Source organism: Parasteatoda tepidariorum, chromosome 3 (assembly GCF_982258835.1).
Source record: "Parasteatoda tepidariorum strain Cologne lab strain chromosome 3, Ptep-v5.0, whole genome shotgun sequence".
NCBI classification, from domain to species: domain Eukaryota; kingdom Metazoa; phylum Arthropoda; class Arachnida; order Araneae; family Theridiidae; genus Parasteatoda; species Parasteatoda tepidariorum.
This window is the reverse complement of record NC_141757.1, coordinates 34,277,091-34,294,089: the sequence shown is the minus strand read 5'-3', so window position 1 is coordinate 34,294,089 and position 16,999 is coordinate 34,277,091. Positions and strand designations below refer to the sequence as shown.

The 16,999-nt window shown below is 29.6% G+C and overlaps 1 protein-coding gene across 1 annotated transcript in view; it reads left to right on the top strand.

The window, feature by feature from the left end:
- The window catches only part of ninaC (STKc_myosinIII_N_like and MYSc_Myo21 domain-containing protein ninaC), a 171,473-nt gene that overhangs the window by 97,094 nt on the left and 57,380 nt on the right, over positions 1–16,999 (top strand). The window contains exons 9-12 of the mRNA XM_043046374.3: positions 8,924–9,088; positions 9,189–9,305; positions 13,748–13,852; positions 13,933–14,016. Coding sequence (XP_042902308.2) covers positions 8,924–9,088; positions 9,189–9,305; positions 13,748–13,852; positions 13,933–14,016 — 471 coding nt within the window. The remainder of the gene's footprint in view (positions 1–8,923; positions 9,089–9,188; positions 9,306–13,747; positions 13,853–13,932; positions 14,017–16,999) is intronic.

The following is a 16,999-nucleotide window of genomic DNA, read 5'->3' as shown; positions in this document are numbered from 1 at the left end:
TCATTTCCTTTAAATGGGAATGTTTTTACGCGGATATCAAATAACATATTTCTTTTAGAGAATATATTTGTTTTTTAAATTTAATTTATTCAGAACTTTTGGAGTGATTCTTATTTATAACTCAGGTAACTATGAATTTGTAAATCTATGTTGTCTGTTGTTGCTTTTAGTAATAAGGAAAATTTGAAATTGCTACGTTAGAGCTCAGCTTCTTGTTTTAACAATTAAGATAATTATTCCAATCCTAAAAGAGAAATGCTATTTAATGTGATTTTCATCTCAAATATCGGCGAAACTAATTTCTGAACCAAATACCAAAATGTACAGTAAAGTTGTTTTTGTTTATTTTGATCACTTTGATGATGTTGATGACATTAACCGATTGATAACAATAAATGAATCACGAAATTTATTAAATTTACCGACTGTATACCAATGAAATCAATGTTTTCACGTTTTTTACAATGCTGGAAGCTACCGTTTGTTGCAACAAAATCCTTTTTGACTATTTAAGCTGCTAAATTTTCTATTTTTTGCTGCGAATTTGGAACATCACGTTCTCAAACATTTTCGAACCGTAACTCTTAAGAGCTTTTTCAACTTTCTCATCTTTACCAGCTCTATAGCGGTAACACTCTGCATTTTTATTTTCTGTGCCTCTTCTCATATGGTCTTAACTAGTATTGAAAATTTTGCAAAGTAGAGGTTGTGAGAGGTTTAAATATATTGCAGCATTGCGTTGACTTATTTTCGATAATATCTAATACTGTTTTAATGACACGATCTTTTTACAGGTAGTGTTTTTTTATCAATTAAGAAGACTTTCGAAAAATAAATAATGGCACAGCTAAGATGAAACGATAAATAGAAAGCGTTAATTTTAACATACAACAAAATAGAGAAAATTCAGACCAGGTGATTTTGATAACAATAAACGATTGATAACATTAACTGCGATCACATTAAGCGGAGGCATGCAAACAAAATTGTCTCTTTAATTAAACGATAGATTTGTCTACCTTTGATGGATTCCAGAACTTATAAGAGCACCAAAAATAAATTTTTCAAAACATCTGCTTAAGATGGCACATTTGTACTGGTTCATAAGTCGCATTAAAAAATAAATAAAGGGTATACTGTAACGACTGCCCTTAAGATGTATTTTCAGAATCCTTAGAAAAATTAAAACAATAAAGTGTTCCAGTTTGAAAGGGTTTTCAAGTTAATATTTAAGCGAGGAAAACATTATCGAAGTCAGACAAGTCACAGTATAGGAATGCGAATCTAATAAATAACAAGACACGTTGATTGCAGAAGAAAACAGAAAGAGTTAGAAATACTATTATTCGAAACACCTTCAAGTTTCAACCTACTCTTGAATCCTGTTGGATGTTTATTTTCTACTGTAATTTGTTTGATTTTGATAAAGTTTTCCCCTCATTTAAATATTAATTTGTGACCTTAAACTGCAGACTTTTTGTTTTCTTTTTTGATGAGGATTCTGAAAATATTATTAAAAATGGTTTTTGCAGAATACACATATTATCTGTTTCCTAAACAGATATATGTCCGGATTTCCTTATTAGTTTGATCTTCTTAATATCGACCTGGGTCGCAATATTCAACCATGACTGACTCTACTTCCAATGTCTTGAGTAAACAATAAGAGAAAACGTTTACTTATTCATTATTTTAAACTATAATCAGGTTAAACAATAACTATTTTACGATTGTTCAAAATCAAAGTATTATTAGTTCACTCTTCCAAACATCGACCTGGGTCGCAGTATTCAACAATGACTTACTCTACGTCTAATGTTTTGAGTAAACAATAAAAGAAAAGATTTACTTATTTATTATTTTAAATACAATCAAGTTAAACAATAATTATTCTGCGATTGTTCGAAATCAAAATATTATTAGTTTACTCTTCTAAATATCGACCTGGGTCGCAGTATTCAACAATGACTTACTCTACGTCTAATGTTTTGAGTAAACAATAAAAGAAAATATTTACTTATTTATTATTTTAAATACAATCAGGTTAAACAATAATTATTCGGCGATTGTTCGAAATCAAAATTTTATTAATTTGCTCTTCTAAATATCGACCTGGGTCGCAGTATTCAACAATGACTGACTCTACTTCTAATGTCTTGAGTAAACAATAAGAGAAAACGTTTACTTCGCATATTATTTTAAACTACAATCAGGTTAAACAATAACTACTCTACTTGTTCAAAATCAAAGGCAGGATTGATATAAAGCAAAACTTCCGAAATTCTGAAGCAAGAGTCAGTGTTCGATGGGACACAATCACGCATATGCTTCAGTGCGCCAAATGTCTGTTAATCTTTCAAAAATTCGAAAAAAATATAATCAGGTTATTAAAATAATACACGCAACAAGAAAGCTCAACGCAAGCAAAAGTTAAGAAGGAGAAAAAGACAAAACATGGATATTTTTCGTCAGCGTTTATATGAATTTACTTTTTTTTTATAGAAAAAACAATAACATTTCATAAAACACAATAGTTAACATCTCAAAATAGTTCATATCATATTGAAATATTTCATAAATTTGTTCATGCAAATAAATTTAACACATGTAAAATTTAAAGAAAACGTCATAAGATATTACATTAAAAATTACTGAGATGTTATGCATTGAAAGCTTCCTTTTAGTTTTAGCGCTGTTTAATAATTCATTTTTGTTATCAACATAGGGTGACAAAAAATGTCGTGGACGCATTTCGATGTTCATTAATATCCAAATTAACATTAATATTTGATTATGGTTCATTAATATTTAGTGAACTTACTGAAGACAATAGTAAAACTCACAAATATACTTCTTACTATACAATCTAGTCCCATTATTTTTCCGTGAACTATGTTCAACCTTTCAGTGCCTATTAGCAATGTTCTACGCCTCAACAGATTATTTGCTTTTTACACATTTTGAAGGCAACTTTCAATTTTTAATTGCTGATCAAGATATATTAAGAAAAAGTGGGGGTTATTTAATTAATAACGAAAATGTTACATCTGATATTCGATATCGGTAATTCTTTTTATGTAAGTACTTTAATTGGATAATTTATCTAGATGGTTGATTTTTTTAAAAACAAATCGGTTTTCACAAGTGAAATCTTCTGATTTTTTCAAAAATAGAGTGTTTCTCACAAAAATTAAATTCTAAATTCTATTATGGTTGTTATATATAAAAACTAATCTATTTCAATCTAAGTAATTTAAGAAATCAAGAAATCCTTTATGTACTACTAAACCAATATGATAATTTTTTACCTAATTTTTTTCTTCCATTTTTTCTCCTATTAATTTGCAACTTTTCTACTTTTATTTCGTTTTTACTAAATGATGGCGCTTGCTGGTAAATGAGAAATTTATAAACGGTGTTTTACAGTATTTGTTAGATTTTAACTTTTACCACTTGAAATATTCATAAAATTTTCAGATTAGCCAATTCTTGAGAAAAAAAAAGGTAGACTGTGAAAATGATAAAAATTCAAACAAAAATAATGGTTTCAGAATATTTTTCAATTTAATTCATTTAGAAACTCTAGTGAGAGATAGAAAATTACGTTTATCACTTACCTGTGCATATAAATAGTTTTAAGAACTTAATTTTTTGATAGACAATACAAGTTGAAAATAATTAACATTTGAGTAAAATATAACTCTATTAAGAATCATCGACTATAGATCAAAATTCCTGTAGTGTACCAATACCTCCTAGAAGGGAGATGGATGGGTTAACATCAATGAGAAATCCAACCCTTAATTAGTTCGAAGATTGTGGCATCTTTCTTATCCTTCCACCATTCAGTTCATGTCCTTTACTTCGGACGACTCAAGTGATCCGTGCCTCTCTCTTCTAGGAGATGTCGAGTGTAACAAAGAAACATTTCGATAGCTAAGAGATCTGAAGCTTTTTGTAAAATATTAAACCAAGCACAATCCCAGACTGGTTACACTATGAAGCTGGGGCACGGTTCCAACACAAAATATCTCCGACATTTTCCCAAAACAAGACTGTTTATCTGCATATCTACAACGTAGTGACCTCGCATTAGAGCCACGTTGTTCTCCTTCTGTTATGGCCACCACTTTCTCTACTGTCGAGATCTTCGTGGAACTTCGATCACCGTGAGATATTTTGTGGCGAGGATGCGCCAAATATAATTTTTTTGTTTTTATCCTTCTATTTGTTCTTTTATTGCTTCATTATCAACTCTCTTGCCGTTAAAAACAATCATACCAAAAAACGTGTTACCCAACAAAAGATTTAGATACTAACTCAAACAAAACAGCAACAAAATAAGTGCAAATCCATGAGACCCACAGTCAAAATTTTCCCGTGATAACTCCAGAGTTGCCTTTTAAGCGGAATTAAATTGTAAAGTGCTCTATACGGGAAAATTTTGGAATTGAAGTTGTCAAATGAAGTTGGAATATATTTCATTTACTGAAGGATTGCTGACATAAGAATAAAATGTGATGTCATTGACTGAAAGGAGGGCATAGTCATAGTGTGAAATGATTAAACCTTCCAGATTGAATTTATAGCTTTTTAATTTGATTTTTTTTTTGTTTAATAATGAACTTCTTTTAGTTTTACTTGGATCTTCTATTACCCACTCGATACAATTTCATGTTCAATACTAAAAGAGATCATTACCACGACGTCGTTGTTTCGTCGTCTGAGCTCAGGGTGCCTAGTTTTAGAATGGTTAATGATTCATAACTCCAATTCAGTGCACTTTCCTTTACGAGGAAACCCTGAGTAAAAGACCAAGTGGCCTTGACAAAGAGATGGTTAGGCCCTGACCAGTACTTCCAACATTCTTTTCAAGTCTAAGAAACCAATCACGCTCTGCATACAAAAAAGGAAATATGAAACAAGAAAAACCACTCTAAGAATATAGAACCTTAACTAAATAGTCATCAAAGCTTTCTGGTATGCAACAAGAACCCATCGGTCACAAACAGAAGATAGGTCAAAGCATTCTGTATACAAAACAACCAAACAGGATTAGCTTCAAACATACTCTAACTTTCCATATTTTTATTAGTATATAAAACTACTACTGCTTGATTGGTACTCGAACTAACTACATAACGAACAAAAACTCTTAAAATCAAATAAATTATTCAAGTAAACTGAAGTGAAGATATGTATACTATATATTATAAAACTTTATTTGCTTCAAAAAAAATATGAAAATGGTAGAAGTACACTAGTTACAAACACTGCAAAAAAGGCAACCATTCTCAAGAATAGCCAGACTTAAAAACAAACAAAAATGAAGCTCTATACGCTTTAGTGCACATTTTTAAAATAAAATATGGTTAATAAAAATTTAAAAGTTTATCACATATTTTTATATTTAACTACATATATTCTTTATAAAGATTTTGTGACATCGATTCCAAATAGAATATCTTAACTATCATATTTTCAATCAAATTCAATTCAGTGGATAGATTAAAATTATTGTGATTTACTTATTATCCAAACGAAGGAAATTTAAAAAAAATTTCTGAAATCGATCTTGAAAATAATACATTTTTGAAAAGTTCAATCGCACTAAATAGAAATACTTTAATGCAATAAATTCTCTATATAATGATCATGCAAAGTTGGAATGTTGTTTCCTTAATTAGAAACAAATCTTTCTGAATCTCAGATATTTTGTAGTTTGAAAAAAAAGAACTTCAGAAGAATCTGCTTTTGGGGGAAAATCATATTTCTTACAGAAAACTCCAATTCAAAAAATCTTATTTCTGATCGGATTCCTCATACAACTCAAACGCATGAGGTAATTTTTCCCCAAATATCGACTCTCTGGCAGTGGAGTAACCCGAGGGCATCAGAAGAAGACTTTATTGAATCCAGATGGTCAACAATGCCCCCGAGAAATAAAATGAATCAATACACTGTATTTTACAGAAGAAGAGCTCGTCAAATCGAAATCATTTGACTCCCTCCTCCACCTCTCCTCCCAATTCTCTCAAAATTCCAGAAGTGGAATTGTTTTTACCGAAAATGCTGTTGTAGAACATAAGTTTGATAAGTCCGGAAAAGAGAATAAGTTTTCAGAACTTTTCGAGAATTTTATCAGAAATAAATGCCATATGTGACCCCTTCACATGTGAAGTTTAAAAATCTCTTTGCAATAATCCCCGTGAGAGTACTTTTAATGCCTTTAAAATTTACTTTTCAGTTGAAATTTTTCTTTACCAAATGTTTTCATTTCTCTATGTGTGACTTAACGGTACGTAATAGAAAAAGGCCGCCATTAAGCGTAATAGTTACTTTGGAACAGTTTTTTTTTTCAATAACTTACATCTAATACTTAAATAATATAAAGTTATGATCGATGCTTTGCAGAAGGTTGGTTGAAAAACGCTTAAATGCTGTGACGTAAAGTAGTATTATCGTTCACGGTTCAATTCAAGTTGTCTTTTGGAGATCAGAGCACCCACAATCTTGAAACCTAAGCCTGATCGCGTACACGTTATTATAATGCTCTTTTGAGTCCACTACCGAGATGATTGAGCGTTGAAAGAATGGAAAAAATATTGTGTTCATGCTGGGATTCGAACTCCCGTTCAATCGGATCACGTGATTGACAGCTTAGCTCTCTCAGTTAAAGTATAAAGACCGCTTTAAGAAGCTAGGTGGATTCAAAGGTGTTTACCGCAATACTCCTCTTCCAGTAAGCAGAGCGATTGTTGGGTCAGCCGTGGCAGTGTTTTTGATGTTACCAATGCATCCTAGCACATTTCAGTGACTTGACATAGTGAATTGGGGCTCTATAAGTTACTGTGGATTAAATATACGGGGCCGTGCATTGTGGCTTAATTAGTTGGTCTAGTGGTGCCATCCAGGATGAAAAATAGAGAGTGCTAGATTTTTTTTCTGTTTCACACCACTGCCATCTATGCGTGCACAAGAGAGTTTCCTGTTCCAATAATCCAGATATTTATACAAGATAAAGGCAATTAAACCACACAGAAAAACAGGAAAAGAAAACAAATAAACTGTTAAGAAAAGGAATTTAAATAAACGAGGAAAAGGAATTATTAAAATCTGAAAATATATTGTATATAAACTAATTAGAAATTAGAAAAACAAGCAGCGAAAATATATAATTACTTCCTAAACTCACATGATTGTAACCGCAAAAATAGTTTTTTGTTTAAAATTTCAAAAATAGATCCAGAACTAAATATATCAATATAATAGTGTGAAAACACCAAGAAAATTAGAATAATTCGTTTATAATTTAATTTAATCAAGTAAAAATGACTCAAAAATTCTAGAGAAAATTCAAAATAAAACACAAAAAGAAGCATATAAAGCGATAAGTGAAAGAAATGTAATGTTCTTATGAATAACACAAATAATCATAAATAATCATAAGCTGTTTTCAAAAATATGTTGTCAGAGTACAAAATATAAAGTTTAAGAAATATTGTTAATTAAATTAAAAATTATTATTACCGATTAAAATCAAAGATTACAAAATATGAAATTATTCTGTTTCTACTATCAAGCTACGAAATCGTAAACGTTCGGAAAACCATTTTAAAAATCTTAAATGTACCCTTAGAAAACTTTAACTTTCAAGTGAAAACACGCATTCAACACGCATTCATATTAAAGTTAAGAAACAGCATTTGATTTTTCCGTTACCTTGGATTAAAGCGAAAACTGGAACATGGTAAGGATATATTATACAGTATAATTCAAAATTTAAAACTAATAAAAGACTATTAATAAAAGAATTAAAATTAATCTTAAATAAGAATCTTAAATAAAACCTTCTAACTCAATGATTTTAAAGAAATTATCATTATTAATTAAATACTGTTTTTTATTTAATGGAATAACAGAGGAGAGTGTTGCTGAAGTATAAAATTTCCAACTATTTAAAATAAAGTTCGGATATAATTTTAATACTTGGTTACAAGTTACAACAGATTAGAAAAGGACTCATAATCTAAATATCTAACAGTTTTTTGTGTAAATATATTTATTAATTTTGATGCGCCATCAACTCAATGATTTTGTATCGAATTTAATTGCATTTGTTCGATAGTCGTTGTTTTTTGTCAATTTGATTCATTCCATTTTATTGTCTACTTTCTTCTTTTCCCACTGTAAGGAGAATGGGTATTCAACTAGTATAGCATAAAATGATGCCAAGAAAAAGGAAAGCATTTTACTCATGTCTAATCGAAATCAAATAATATGCAAAGTATTCAGCAAAAATGGAAAAGATAAATTGATATTTCTTTTTCCACTTTGGAATACCATCCCATAAATATCCCGATTGCAAAGTATTATTTAAAGCTTAACAAAGGGAAAGTTGTTTTTGGCACTGAAGTTAAAAATCTATCTGATTCATTAAATGCCAGATCTCTGTTCTGGCTTATTTGTTGTTTCTAATGTCACTTGCCACACGGGCAAGCCTGCTTGGTGAAACCGAGCAAATTTAAGGCAGAGTGTGCGTTTTTTGTTTTTCAGTGGCGCCATCTATGGTCAAGAATTCGACTTCTCCCGCACCATACGTCGCACCCGTTTATAGGGCGAACCCATTCATACATCCATACATTCATCCACAGATCGCAATTTTGACCTGAACCGTAATTTCCCCGTAATTTGACCGTAATTTCGTCCAATCCAGTACCCCAGAGGTTTTGATTTGTTAAGAATGGAGAATTTTTGCGACAGATTTAACGAGCATCAGTCACTTTACTACAAGGGGAGTCTTCGGCCGGCGGGTCGGACAGAGGCCCAGTGCCCTACCGACCAGACTATCCCGGCTCTATTCTGGTTTATTATGCAGTGAATTATGGTTCAAATTTTAAAAGTATTACCATGTATTTTTCAGGTACTTAAATCCCTTGGAGATAGTGTGAAACAAAATCTGACGCCAGCACCTATATCTAAACCGATATCAATGACGGTAAAGAATTGGCATTTCAAGAGTGACGCCGATACTAGTTACGTCAAACTCTTACCTGATGATCTAGCGGCAAACGATAATCTAGCAGAGGTTTGCAAATATCTCATTTTATAATTCTAGAAAAAATAATAATGAAATCAAAATATTCTTTTTTTTTCTTTTTCTTTATCTTAAGTGTTTTCTTAACTAGGAATCCGTTGTAGATTATTTGCATGGGAGGTTTATGCAGGACAATATTTACACTTTCATAGGTGATATTCTTATTGCCGTAAATCCAAGAAAGAAATTACCTCTCTATGATTCAAAGGTACTTATTAACTGCATCTTTATCATTGATATGGTTGAAAATCTATTAAATAAATTCTCTTTGTGTGATTTCAATGTACTACTTTAGCTACCTATGAATGATTCAAAGGTATTTTGTAACGTTCTCTCTATCTTCTAACTAAACTCTCTTCGTGATTTTATTATACTAATAAGCTACCTATTCAAAGGTACTTAGTAACGTTCTCTCTAGAATTAAAAATTTTCTAACTAAACTCATTTCGTGATTTTATTATACTAATTAAGCTTCCTATGAATAATTCAAAGGTACTTAGTAACGTCCTCTCTATAATTGAAAATCTTCTAACTAAGCTCTCTTCGTGATTTCATTATACTAATTAAGCTTCCTATGAATAATTCAAAGGTACTTTGTAATGTTCTCTCTACGATTGAAAGTTTTCTAACTAAACTCTCTTCGTGATTTTATTTGTTAATTAAGCTACCAATAAATGATTCAAAGGTACTTAGTAACGTCTTCTCTATGATTGAAAATCTTCTAACTGGACTCTCTTCTTCATTTCATCATACATTTAAGCTTCCTATGAATGACTCGAAGGTACTTTGTAACGTTCTTTCTACGATTGAAAATCTTCTAACTAGACTCTCTTCGTGATTTTATTATACTAATTAATCTACCTATGAATGATTCAAAGGTACTTTGTAACGTTTTCTCTACTATTGAAAATCTTCTAACTAGACTCTCTTCGTGATTTCATTATATTAATTAATCTACCTATGAATTATTCAAAGGTACTTTGTAACGTCTTCTCTATGATTGAAAATCTTCTAACTGGACTCTCTTCTTCATTTCATCATACATTTAAGCTTCCTATGAATGACTCAAAGGTACTTTGTAACGTTCTTTCTACGATTGAAAATCTTCTAACTAGACTCTCTTCGTGATTTTATTATACTAATTAATCTACCTATGAATGATTCAAAGGTACTTTGTAACGTCTTCTCTATGATTGAAAATCTTCTAACTGGACTCTCTTCTTCATTTCATCATACATTTAAGCTTCCTATGAATGACTCAAAGGTACTTTGTAACGTTCTTTCTACGATTGAAAATCTTCTAACTAGACTCTCTTCGTGATTTCATTATATTAATTAATCTACCTATGAATTATTCAAAGGTACTTAGTAACGTCTTCTCTATGATTGAAAATCTTCTAACTGGACTCTCTTCTTCATTTCATCATACATTTAAGCTTCCTATGAATGACTCAAAGGTACTTTGTAACGTTCTTTCTACGATTGAAAATCTTCTAACTAGACTCTCTTCGTGATTTTATTATACTAATTAATCTACCTATGAATGATTCAAAGGTACTTTGTAACGTCTTCTCTATGATTGAAAATCTTCTAACTGGACTCTCTTCTTCATTTCATCATACATTTAAGCTTCCTATGAATGACTCAAAGGTACTTTGTAACGTTCTTTCTACGATTGAAAATCTTCTAACTAGACTCTCTTCGTGATTTCATTATATTAATTAATCTACCTATGAATTATTCAAAGGTACTTAGTAACGTCTTCTCTATGATTGAAAATCTTCTAACTGGACTCTCTTCTTCATTTCATCATACATTTAAGCTTCCTATGAATGACTCAAAGGTACTTTGTAACGTTCTTTCTACGATTGAAAATCTTCTAACTAGACTCTCTTCGTGATTTTATTATACTAATTAATCTACCTATGAATGATTCAAAGGTACTTTGTAACGTCTTCTCTATGATTGAAAATCTTCTAACTGGACTCTCTTCTTCATTTCATCATACATTTAAGCTTCCTATGAATGACTCAAAGGTACTTTGTAACGTTCTTTCTACGATTGAAAATCTTCTAACTAGACTCTCTTCGTGATTTCATTATATTAATTAATCTACCTATGAATTATTCAAAGGTACTTAGTAACGTCTTCTCTATGATTGAAAATCTTCTAACTGGACTCTCTTCTTCATTTCATCATACATTTAAGCTTCCTATGAATGACTCAAAGGTACTTTGTAACGTTCTTTCTACGATTGAAAATCTTCTAACTAGACTCTCTTCGTGATTTTATTATACTAATTAATCTACCAATGAATGATTCAAAGGTACTTTGTAACGTTCTCTCTACTATTGAAAATCTTCTAACTAGACTCTCTTCATGATTTCATTATATTAATTAATCTACCTATGAATTATTCAAAGGTACTTTGTAACGTCATCCCTATGATTGAAAATCTTCTAACTAAACTCTCTTCGTGATTTTATTATACTAATTAAACTACCTATGAATGATTTAAAGGTACTTAGTAACGTCCTCCCTATGATTGAAAATCTTCTAACTAAACTCTCTTCGTGATTTCATTATACTAATTAAGCTACCTATGAAAGATTCAAAGGTACTTAGTAACGTTCTCTCTACGATTGAAAATTTTCTAACTAAACCCTCTTTGTGATTTTATTATACTAATTAAGCTACCCATGAATGATTCGAAGATACTTATTAACATCATCTCTATGATAATGAGGTACTGATTAACTTCCTCTTTGTTATTAAAATATTATAATTAATACTCTTTTTGTGATTAAAATGTACTAATTCAGCCATGTCTATCTATATTTCAAATATACCACATAAAGTGATTCTTAGTGGTTTGAGGGTGCTTAATAAACAGCTTCTGTATGATTCAAATTTATGGGAAACATGGAACGCTTCACTGATTCTTGTCAAAAAATAGTTTCCTTTTTCTTTCGCTAATGTACATTTTTTTGCTAATGAAAACTACTCTAATCAAAAAACATTCCAAAAAGTCCTTCAATAGAAGCGATTGACATACGCGGGGTGGGGGGGATGTAAAACTTATTGATATGTTTTAGCCATCGAGTCAATACATGATTTTAAATCGAAATTACTTTCCCTACAAACCATGTAATTCATGTGAAATTTTCATTTGATAGTAAATTTACTTTAACCATTTAATGCACAGTGCGCAAAACGAACCACCCTGAGTAACTTTTGATCTAACGGCTGGATCTTCATATTCTAGACTCAATCTTAATTATTAACCTCAAATGTGCTAATTAAATAATGAATACGATATTTTATCTAACGAAATCAGACTCGAAAATGTACTTTCTCTGAATAACATAGCTTTACATAAACATGCCTTTTTTTCGAGGGATTCAGATTTCAGACCTCCAAAATTGAAGGGGTAGCCGCAATCTGGGAAATATGGTCCCAATAGCTCAGGTCAGGAGAGTGATCTAAAGTATGGACCCCTTAATGTTAATTTCATTTTACACACAATTATAAAATTCACTTATTTAAAGATAATTCAATACAGAAAATAATTTTTTATAATTATTTATTATTTTTTAATATTCAATTTAGTAACAGTCGAAAAAATTTGACTGTGAGGTATACTATTTTATATTAAATAAAATATGCTTTATAAAATAGCAAAGTACAAAATATGAGATAATTGGTCAAATAGTTACTGACTTATCAAATTTTAAAAAATTGGTACATTCCAAGTTTGATTTTACAAGAACGAATCAACCGATTTACTTCAAACTTTGTCATTTATCATACACAATAACATTCTTTAAAATTATCTAAAAATTGTATATCTTACTGTTCAAATCTTTTTGAATATTATTAAACAAAGTGATAAAAAATAATAAATTTTTTTGCATGAAATTTTCTTCGGAGAAATGAATTTTATAATTTCGAGCAAACATTTTTCGATTCGCTTATAGTTCACGATATATAGTTATATAAACAAAGAGTATAATTGATATTAAGGGTTCTAAACTTTGGACAGCTCTCCTGACCAAACTGATGGAACTATATTTCCCAGATCGTGGTTACCACCTATATATCGGGAGTACTAAATCTGAATCCGTAAAAAAAGGTATGTTTATTCAGAGAAAATACGTTTTTGTGTCTGATTTCTTAACTTAAAATATCGTCTGCACTAATTAGCAAATTTGCAGTCACCCCCTGAAACCATTAAAATTGCGTCCTAGAATAAGTAGTTTTCTAACTCGTTCTATTCCAGCCACTAATTTCAATAAATGCTAATAATATTTATAATTTGTTGTACTTTAGAGTCATTTTAAAGTATTAATGTATAATTTATTTAACTAAATTCGGACATTGTTGAAGAGTTCTAAGCTCTTTGCTGGATTCACGGACATCATATATCAAGTAAACGTTTACATATTATCATTAAATCACATTAAATATTTTTAAAGATATGATTAATAAATGCTAAAATTAAATATTATGTTGTTGATCCAAGAAAATCAAATCAAATAATACAGTTACTTTTAATATCGTCTGGAACGGAAAACCTTCTTTACGCATTAACTGAATAATAGCATTAGTAAGAATATGTCTGTTATGGTTAATAATACAACTATCTTTCAGATTCAGACGCAGTATTGGGAAAAGGCCCGATCCGATAATCCACCGCATGTGTTCGCAATTGCAGACAGGGCGTACCAACAAATGCTGCATCATAAGAGATCTCAAGTACGAAAGTTTGTCATTAGTTTAAATTATGCATTCCATTTAAACAGAATAAACCTTTACGGTTTATTTTTGCACTCTAGGTAATCATTACGTTTGGTCAGAGTGGCAGTGGGAAATCCTTTTCAACGACACAAATCATCAATCAACTGGCTTTTCTGAGTCCGGTGCGTATTGCATCATTTATCTCATCATTGTTCCAGAACCTTTAAACTAAAATAAACTGTTGAGCAAGAATTGTTAACTATTGCTGATCTGTAAAGCGTAAAAAATAATTTTTAGTTTAATTTGGAATTACTTAAAACAATTATCTTGTTTTAAAGAAGAATTGCGCATATTTTAATATCAATTACGGTTCAGTGTATAAAATTTCTGTAAAGAAAATATTTTCAATTAAGAAAAATAAAATAGTTAAAACATGTTAAATAATTAAAAAAAAAGGATTCGGACCTCAAATTCAAAAAATGTTCTTGTATGCTTTGTTTTTAAAATGAAAAAAAGGGTATAAGAAATAAAATTTAATGGGTAAGAAGCCTGTCTTCATCGATTAAAAAAATTAGTCACTGACAACGTATATAATAGACTAACTATGAAATTCCCATTTTAAAAGCATTACTTTCTATCTTTTCAGTTGTTAATCATTTTTAACTCGAAGCAGTAAATCAATATTAAAATTATAGAGAAAAAAGAGTTGGTAAAAATTTTCTATTAAAAAAATTACTTATTTTGCAGAGACAGTTATCTTGAAAACAGTTTTAAAAAAACAGATTCTAACTTATTTTACGAACCTTATAATCTTAAACTATCTATATTTGAAATATTTAAACACAATTTTTGAAATATTTAAATGCAATTTTTAACAACAGCAATGTACTACTCTGAATTACAAGAGAAAAATAATTATGAGTACTCCTTGTAACCTTTAGACATTCTTATATAGAGATAAGTTTTAAGACTGCTTGAAACTGCAAGATATATTAAAATTAGTTCAACTCTTTTTACGCTTACACAAAATACTAGAACATTAAGTAGACTTAAAAATACACTTAATGTAATTATCTAAATTAAGTAGATAAATAAAAAATAACATTTTATCAATTAAAATGTTTATAATTTCTATATTTGTTCCAAAGAAAATGGAATAATTTTTTAAGTATTATTAGCGACTAGAAAGTTTTATTTTCATTATTGTTTTACATGAATGAATCTTCTTATTAATATTCTTATTAACATTATTAACATTCTTATTAAACGTTCCTCTTTATTAATTATATTCTTTGTAAGTAGTATATAGTATTACCCCAAACTCCACGCTTCCCCTCTCTCTGTCTATATTCTCAAATCTTGATTTTTTTTCCTACGCTAGTTTATTTCCACTTCTTACTGCAATAGGGGAAAAAAGCAATATTTTCATACCCATGGTATCAAGGAAGATAAAAGTGTGGAGATTAAGAAAATCGCGTAACCTTCAGACACCTATTCTATATCTAAACAGTATTTTTATCATGCGTGATTTTTCAAACACAAATCTTAATTTTTTTTTATTAGTAATATCGTATTTTTATTAAGAAGTTCTAAAACACAAACACACACAGTTAAATTTCACTTTTAACTGTTAAGATTTGAAAAAAGCAAAACACTCAAACGGAAGAAAGTACCTAGTTAATATAGAAATGAAATTTATTTTTAAAAATAAATATAAAATCACTTTTATGAAAATGCAATATATTTAGTGATTATCACAAGAAAAAAAGAAAGAGTTTTGTAACAATGGTATTTAAATGAAAAAAGGGAAACACTTTTAAAATCTTTTGTTGCAATCTCAGGAAATTTAAATTTTCTGGGTGATGTGATGGATTAATTAGGTAGTTAGATAAAAATCAGATAGTTAAATGCAAAACCATCAAGCTCATGTAACATTAAACAAAATATCATAAGATTAGAAAATCGGGAGCGAACATTTGAGGAAAGTTATCCAACACACTATCGTTGAGGGGTTTTTGTTTTGTTTTTTTGTTCTTTTTTCGAAACACACATTTAAAATACAGATTTCATTTTTATAAATTTTAAAAATCTTATCTTCTTTAAATACTAGGCTCTTGACGGGTCCCTAAGACATTTAGAAAAACCAGTAAATCTCCCCTTATACTGACACTAACGTGGAAAAAGATTATTTTAAAAAAAAAATCAAATTTGAATAAAGTCGTGGAAGATAATGTTTAAAGTTCTTTTTAGAAAAGTTTTCTATAAATTTTAGAAAGTTTTGATGAAAATTGAGACATTTTGTTCTTTAAAATTCACTGTAGAATTAAAAAGAATTAAATGCTTAACTTTTAAGAATAAAAAGATTTATAACTGTAGTTTATTTTAATAGAATGCGTTAAAAGTGATTCTTCTTATGTTTATATCATATGTTAATAATTTAGGAGGAATCACGTCTTATTCTAATAAGTTATTAGTCATGTTTAATCCTTCCCGTGGCACAATTAATTTTCTCACTAAATGACCAACATAGGAGCTTAAAGCAATTTCCTTCTCTGCTGGAATGCATCTTGAGTGTTATTCTTTAATTATGCGATTTATAACGACTTTCAGATACATATTATCCATAAATAGAACAAAGTGTTTTCGCTTTTAGGGAAGCAATTCTTTTAAGAGCAGTTTCAACAGAAAATAAAATAGCTCAAGAGCAAAACTCAAATTAAACTTTTCATTTATGTTTCTTTATATGATTCGCTATTTAATACACGCAAATTTAATATTAAATACACATTTTATTTAAAGGAAAATTTAGAAAAAATACTTGGGATACAATTCGTGAGTTAAGTTTTCTATAGAGACATTAAGAACCAGAATAGAATTCATTCATTTTAAAATTTCCTTTTCTGTATTTTATGTGAGATTCGATTTAAATAGCTTAATACTTTTCTTTACAAAAATCAACCTCTTGTTTCTTCTTTTTCCCCCTTTTTTTCAACGCATAAATTAACCTTCTACTTTATGATAAGTATACTAAACTTCCAATTAGCCGCGTCTTATTACTCACTTTATGGTTTATGCGTTTTCTGTCTTTAAAAACTTAATATTCGCTTAAGGGATTTTTATTTCTTTTTCTGAAGGATTTGAAGTACAAAATCTGTTTTATGACAT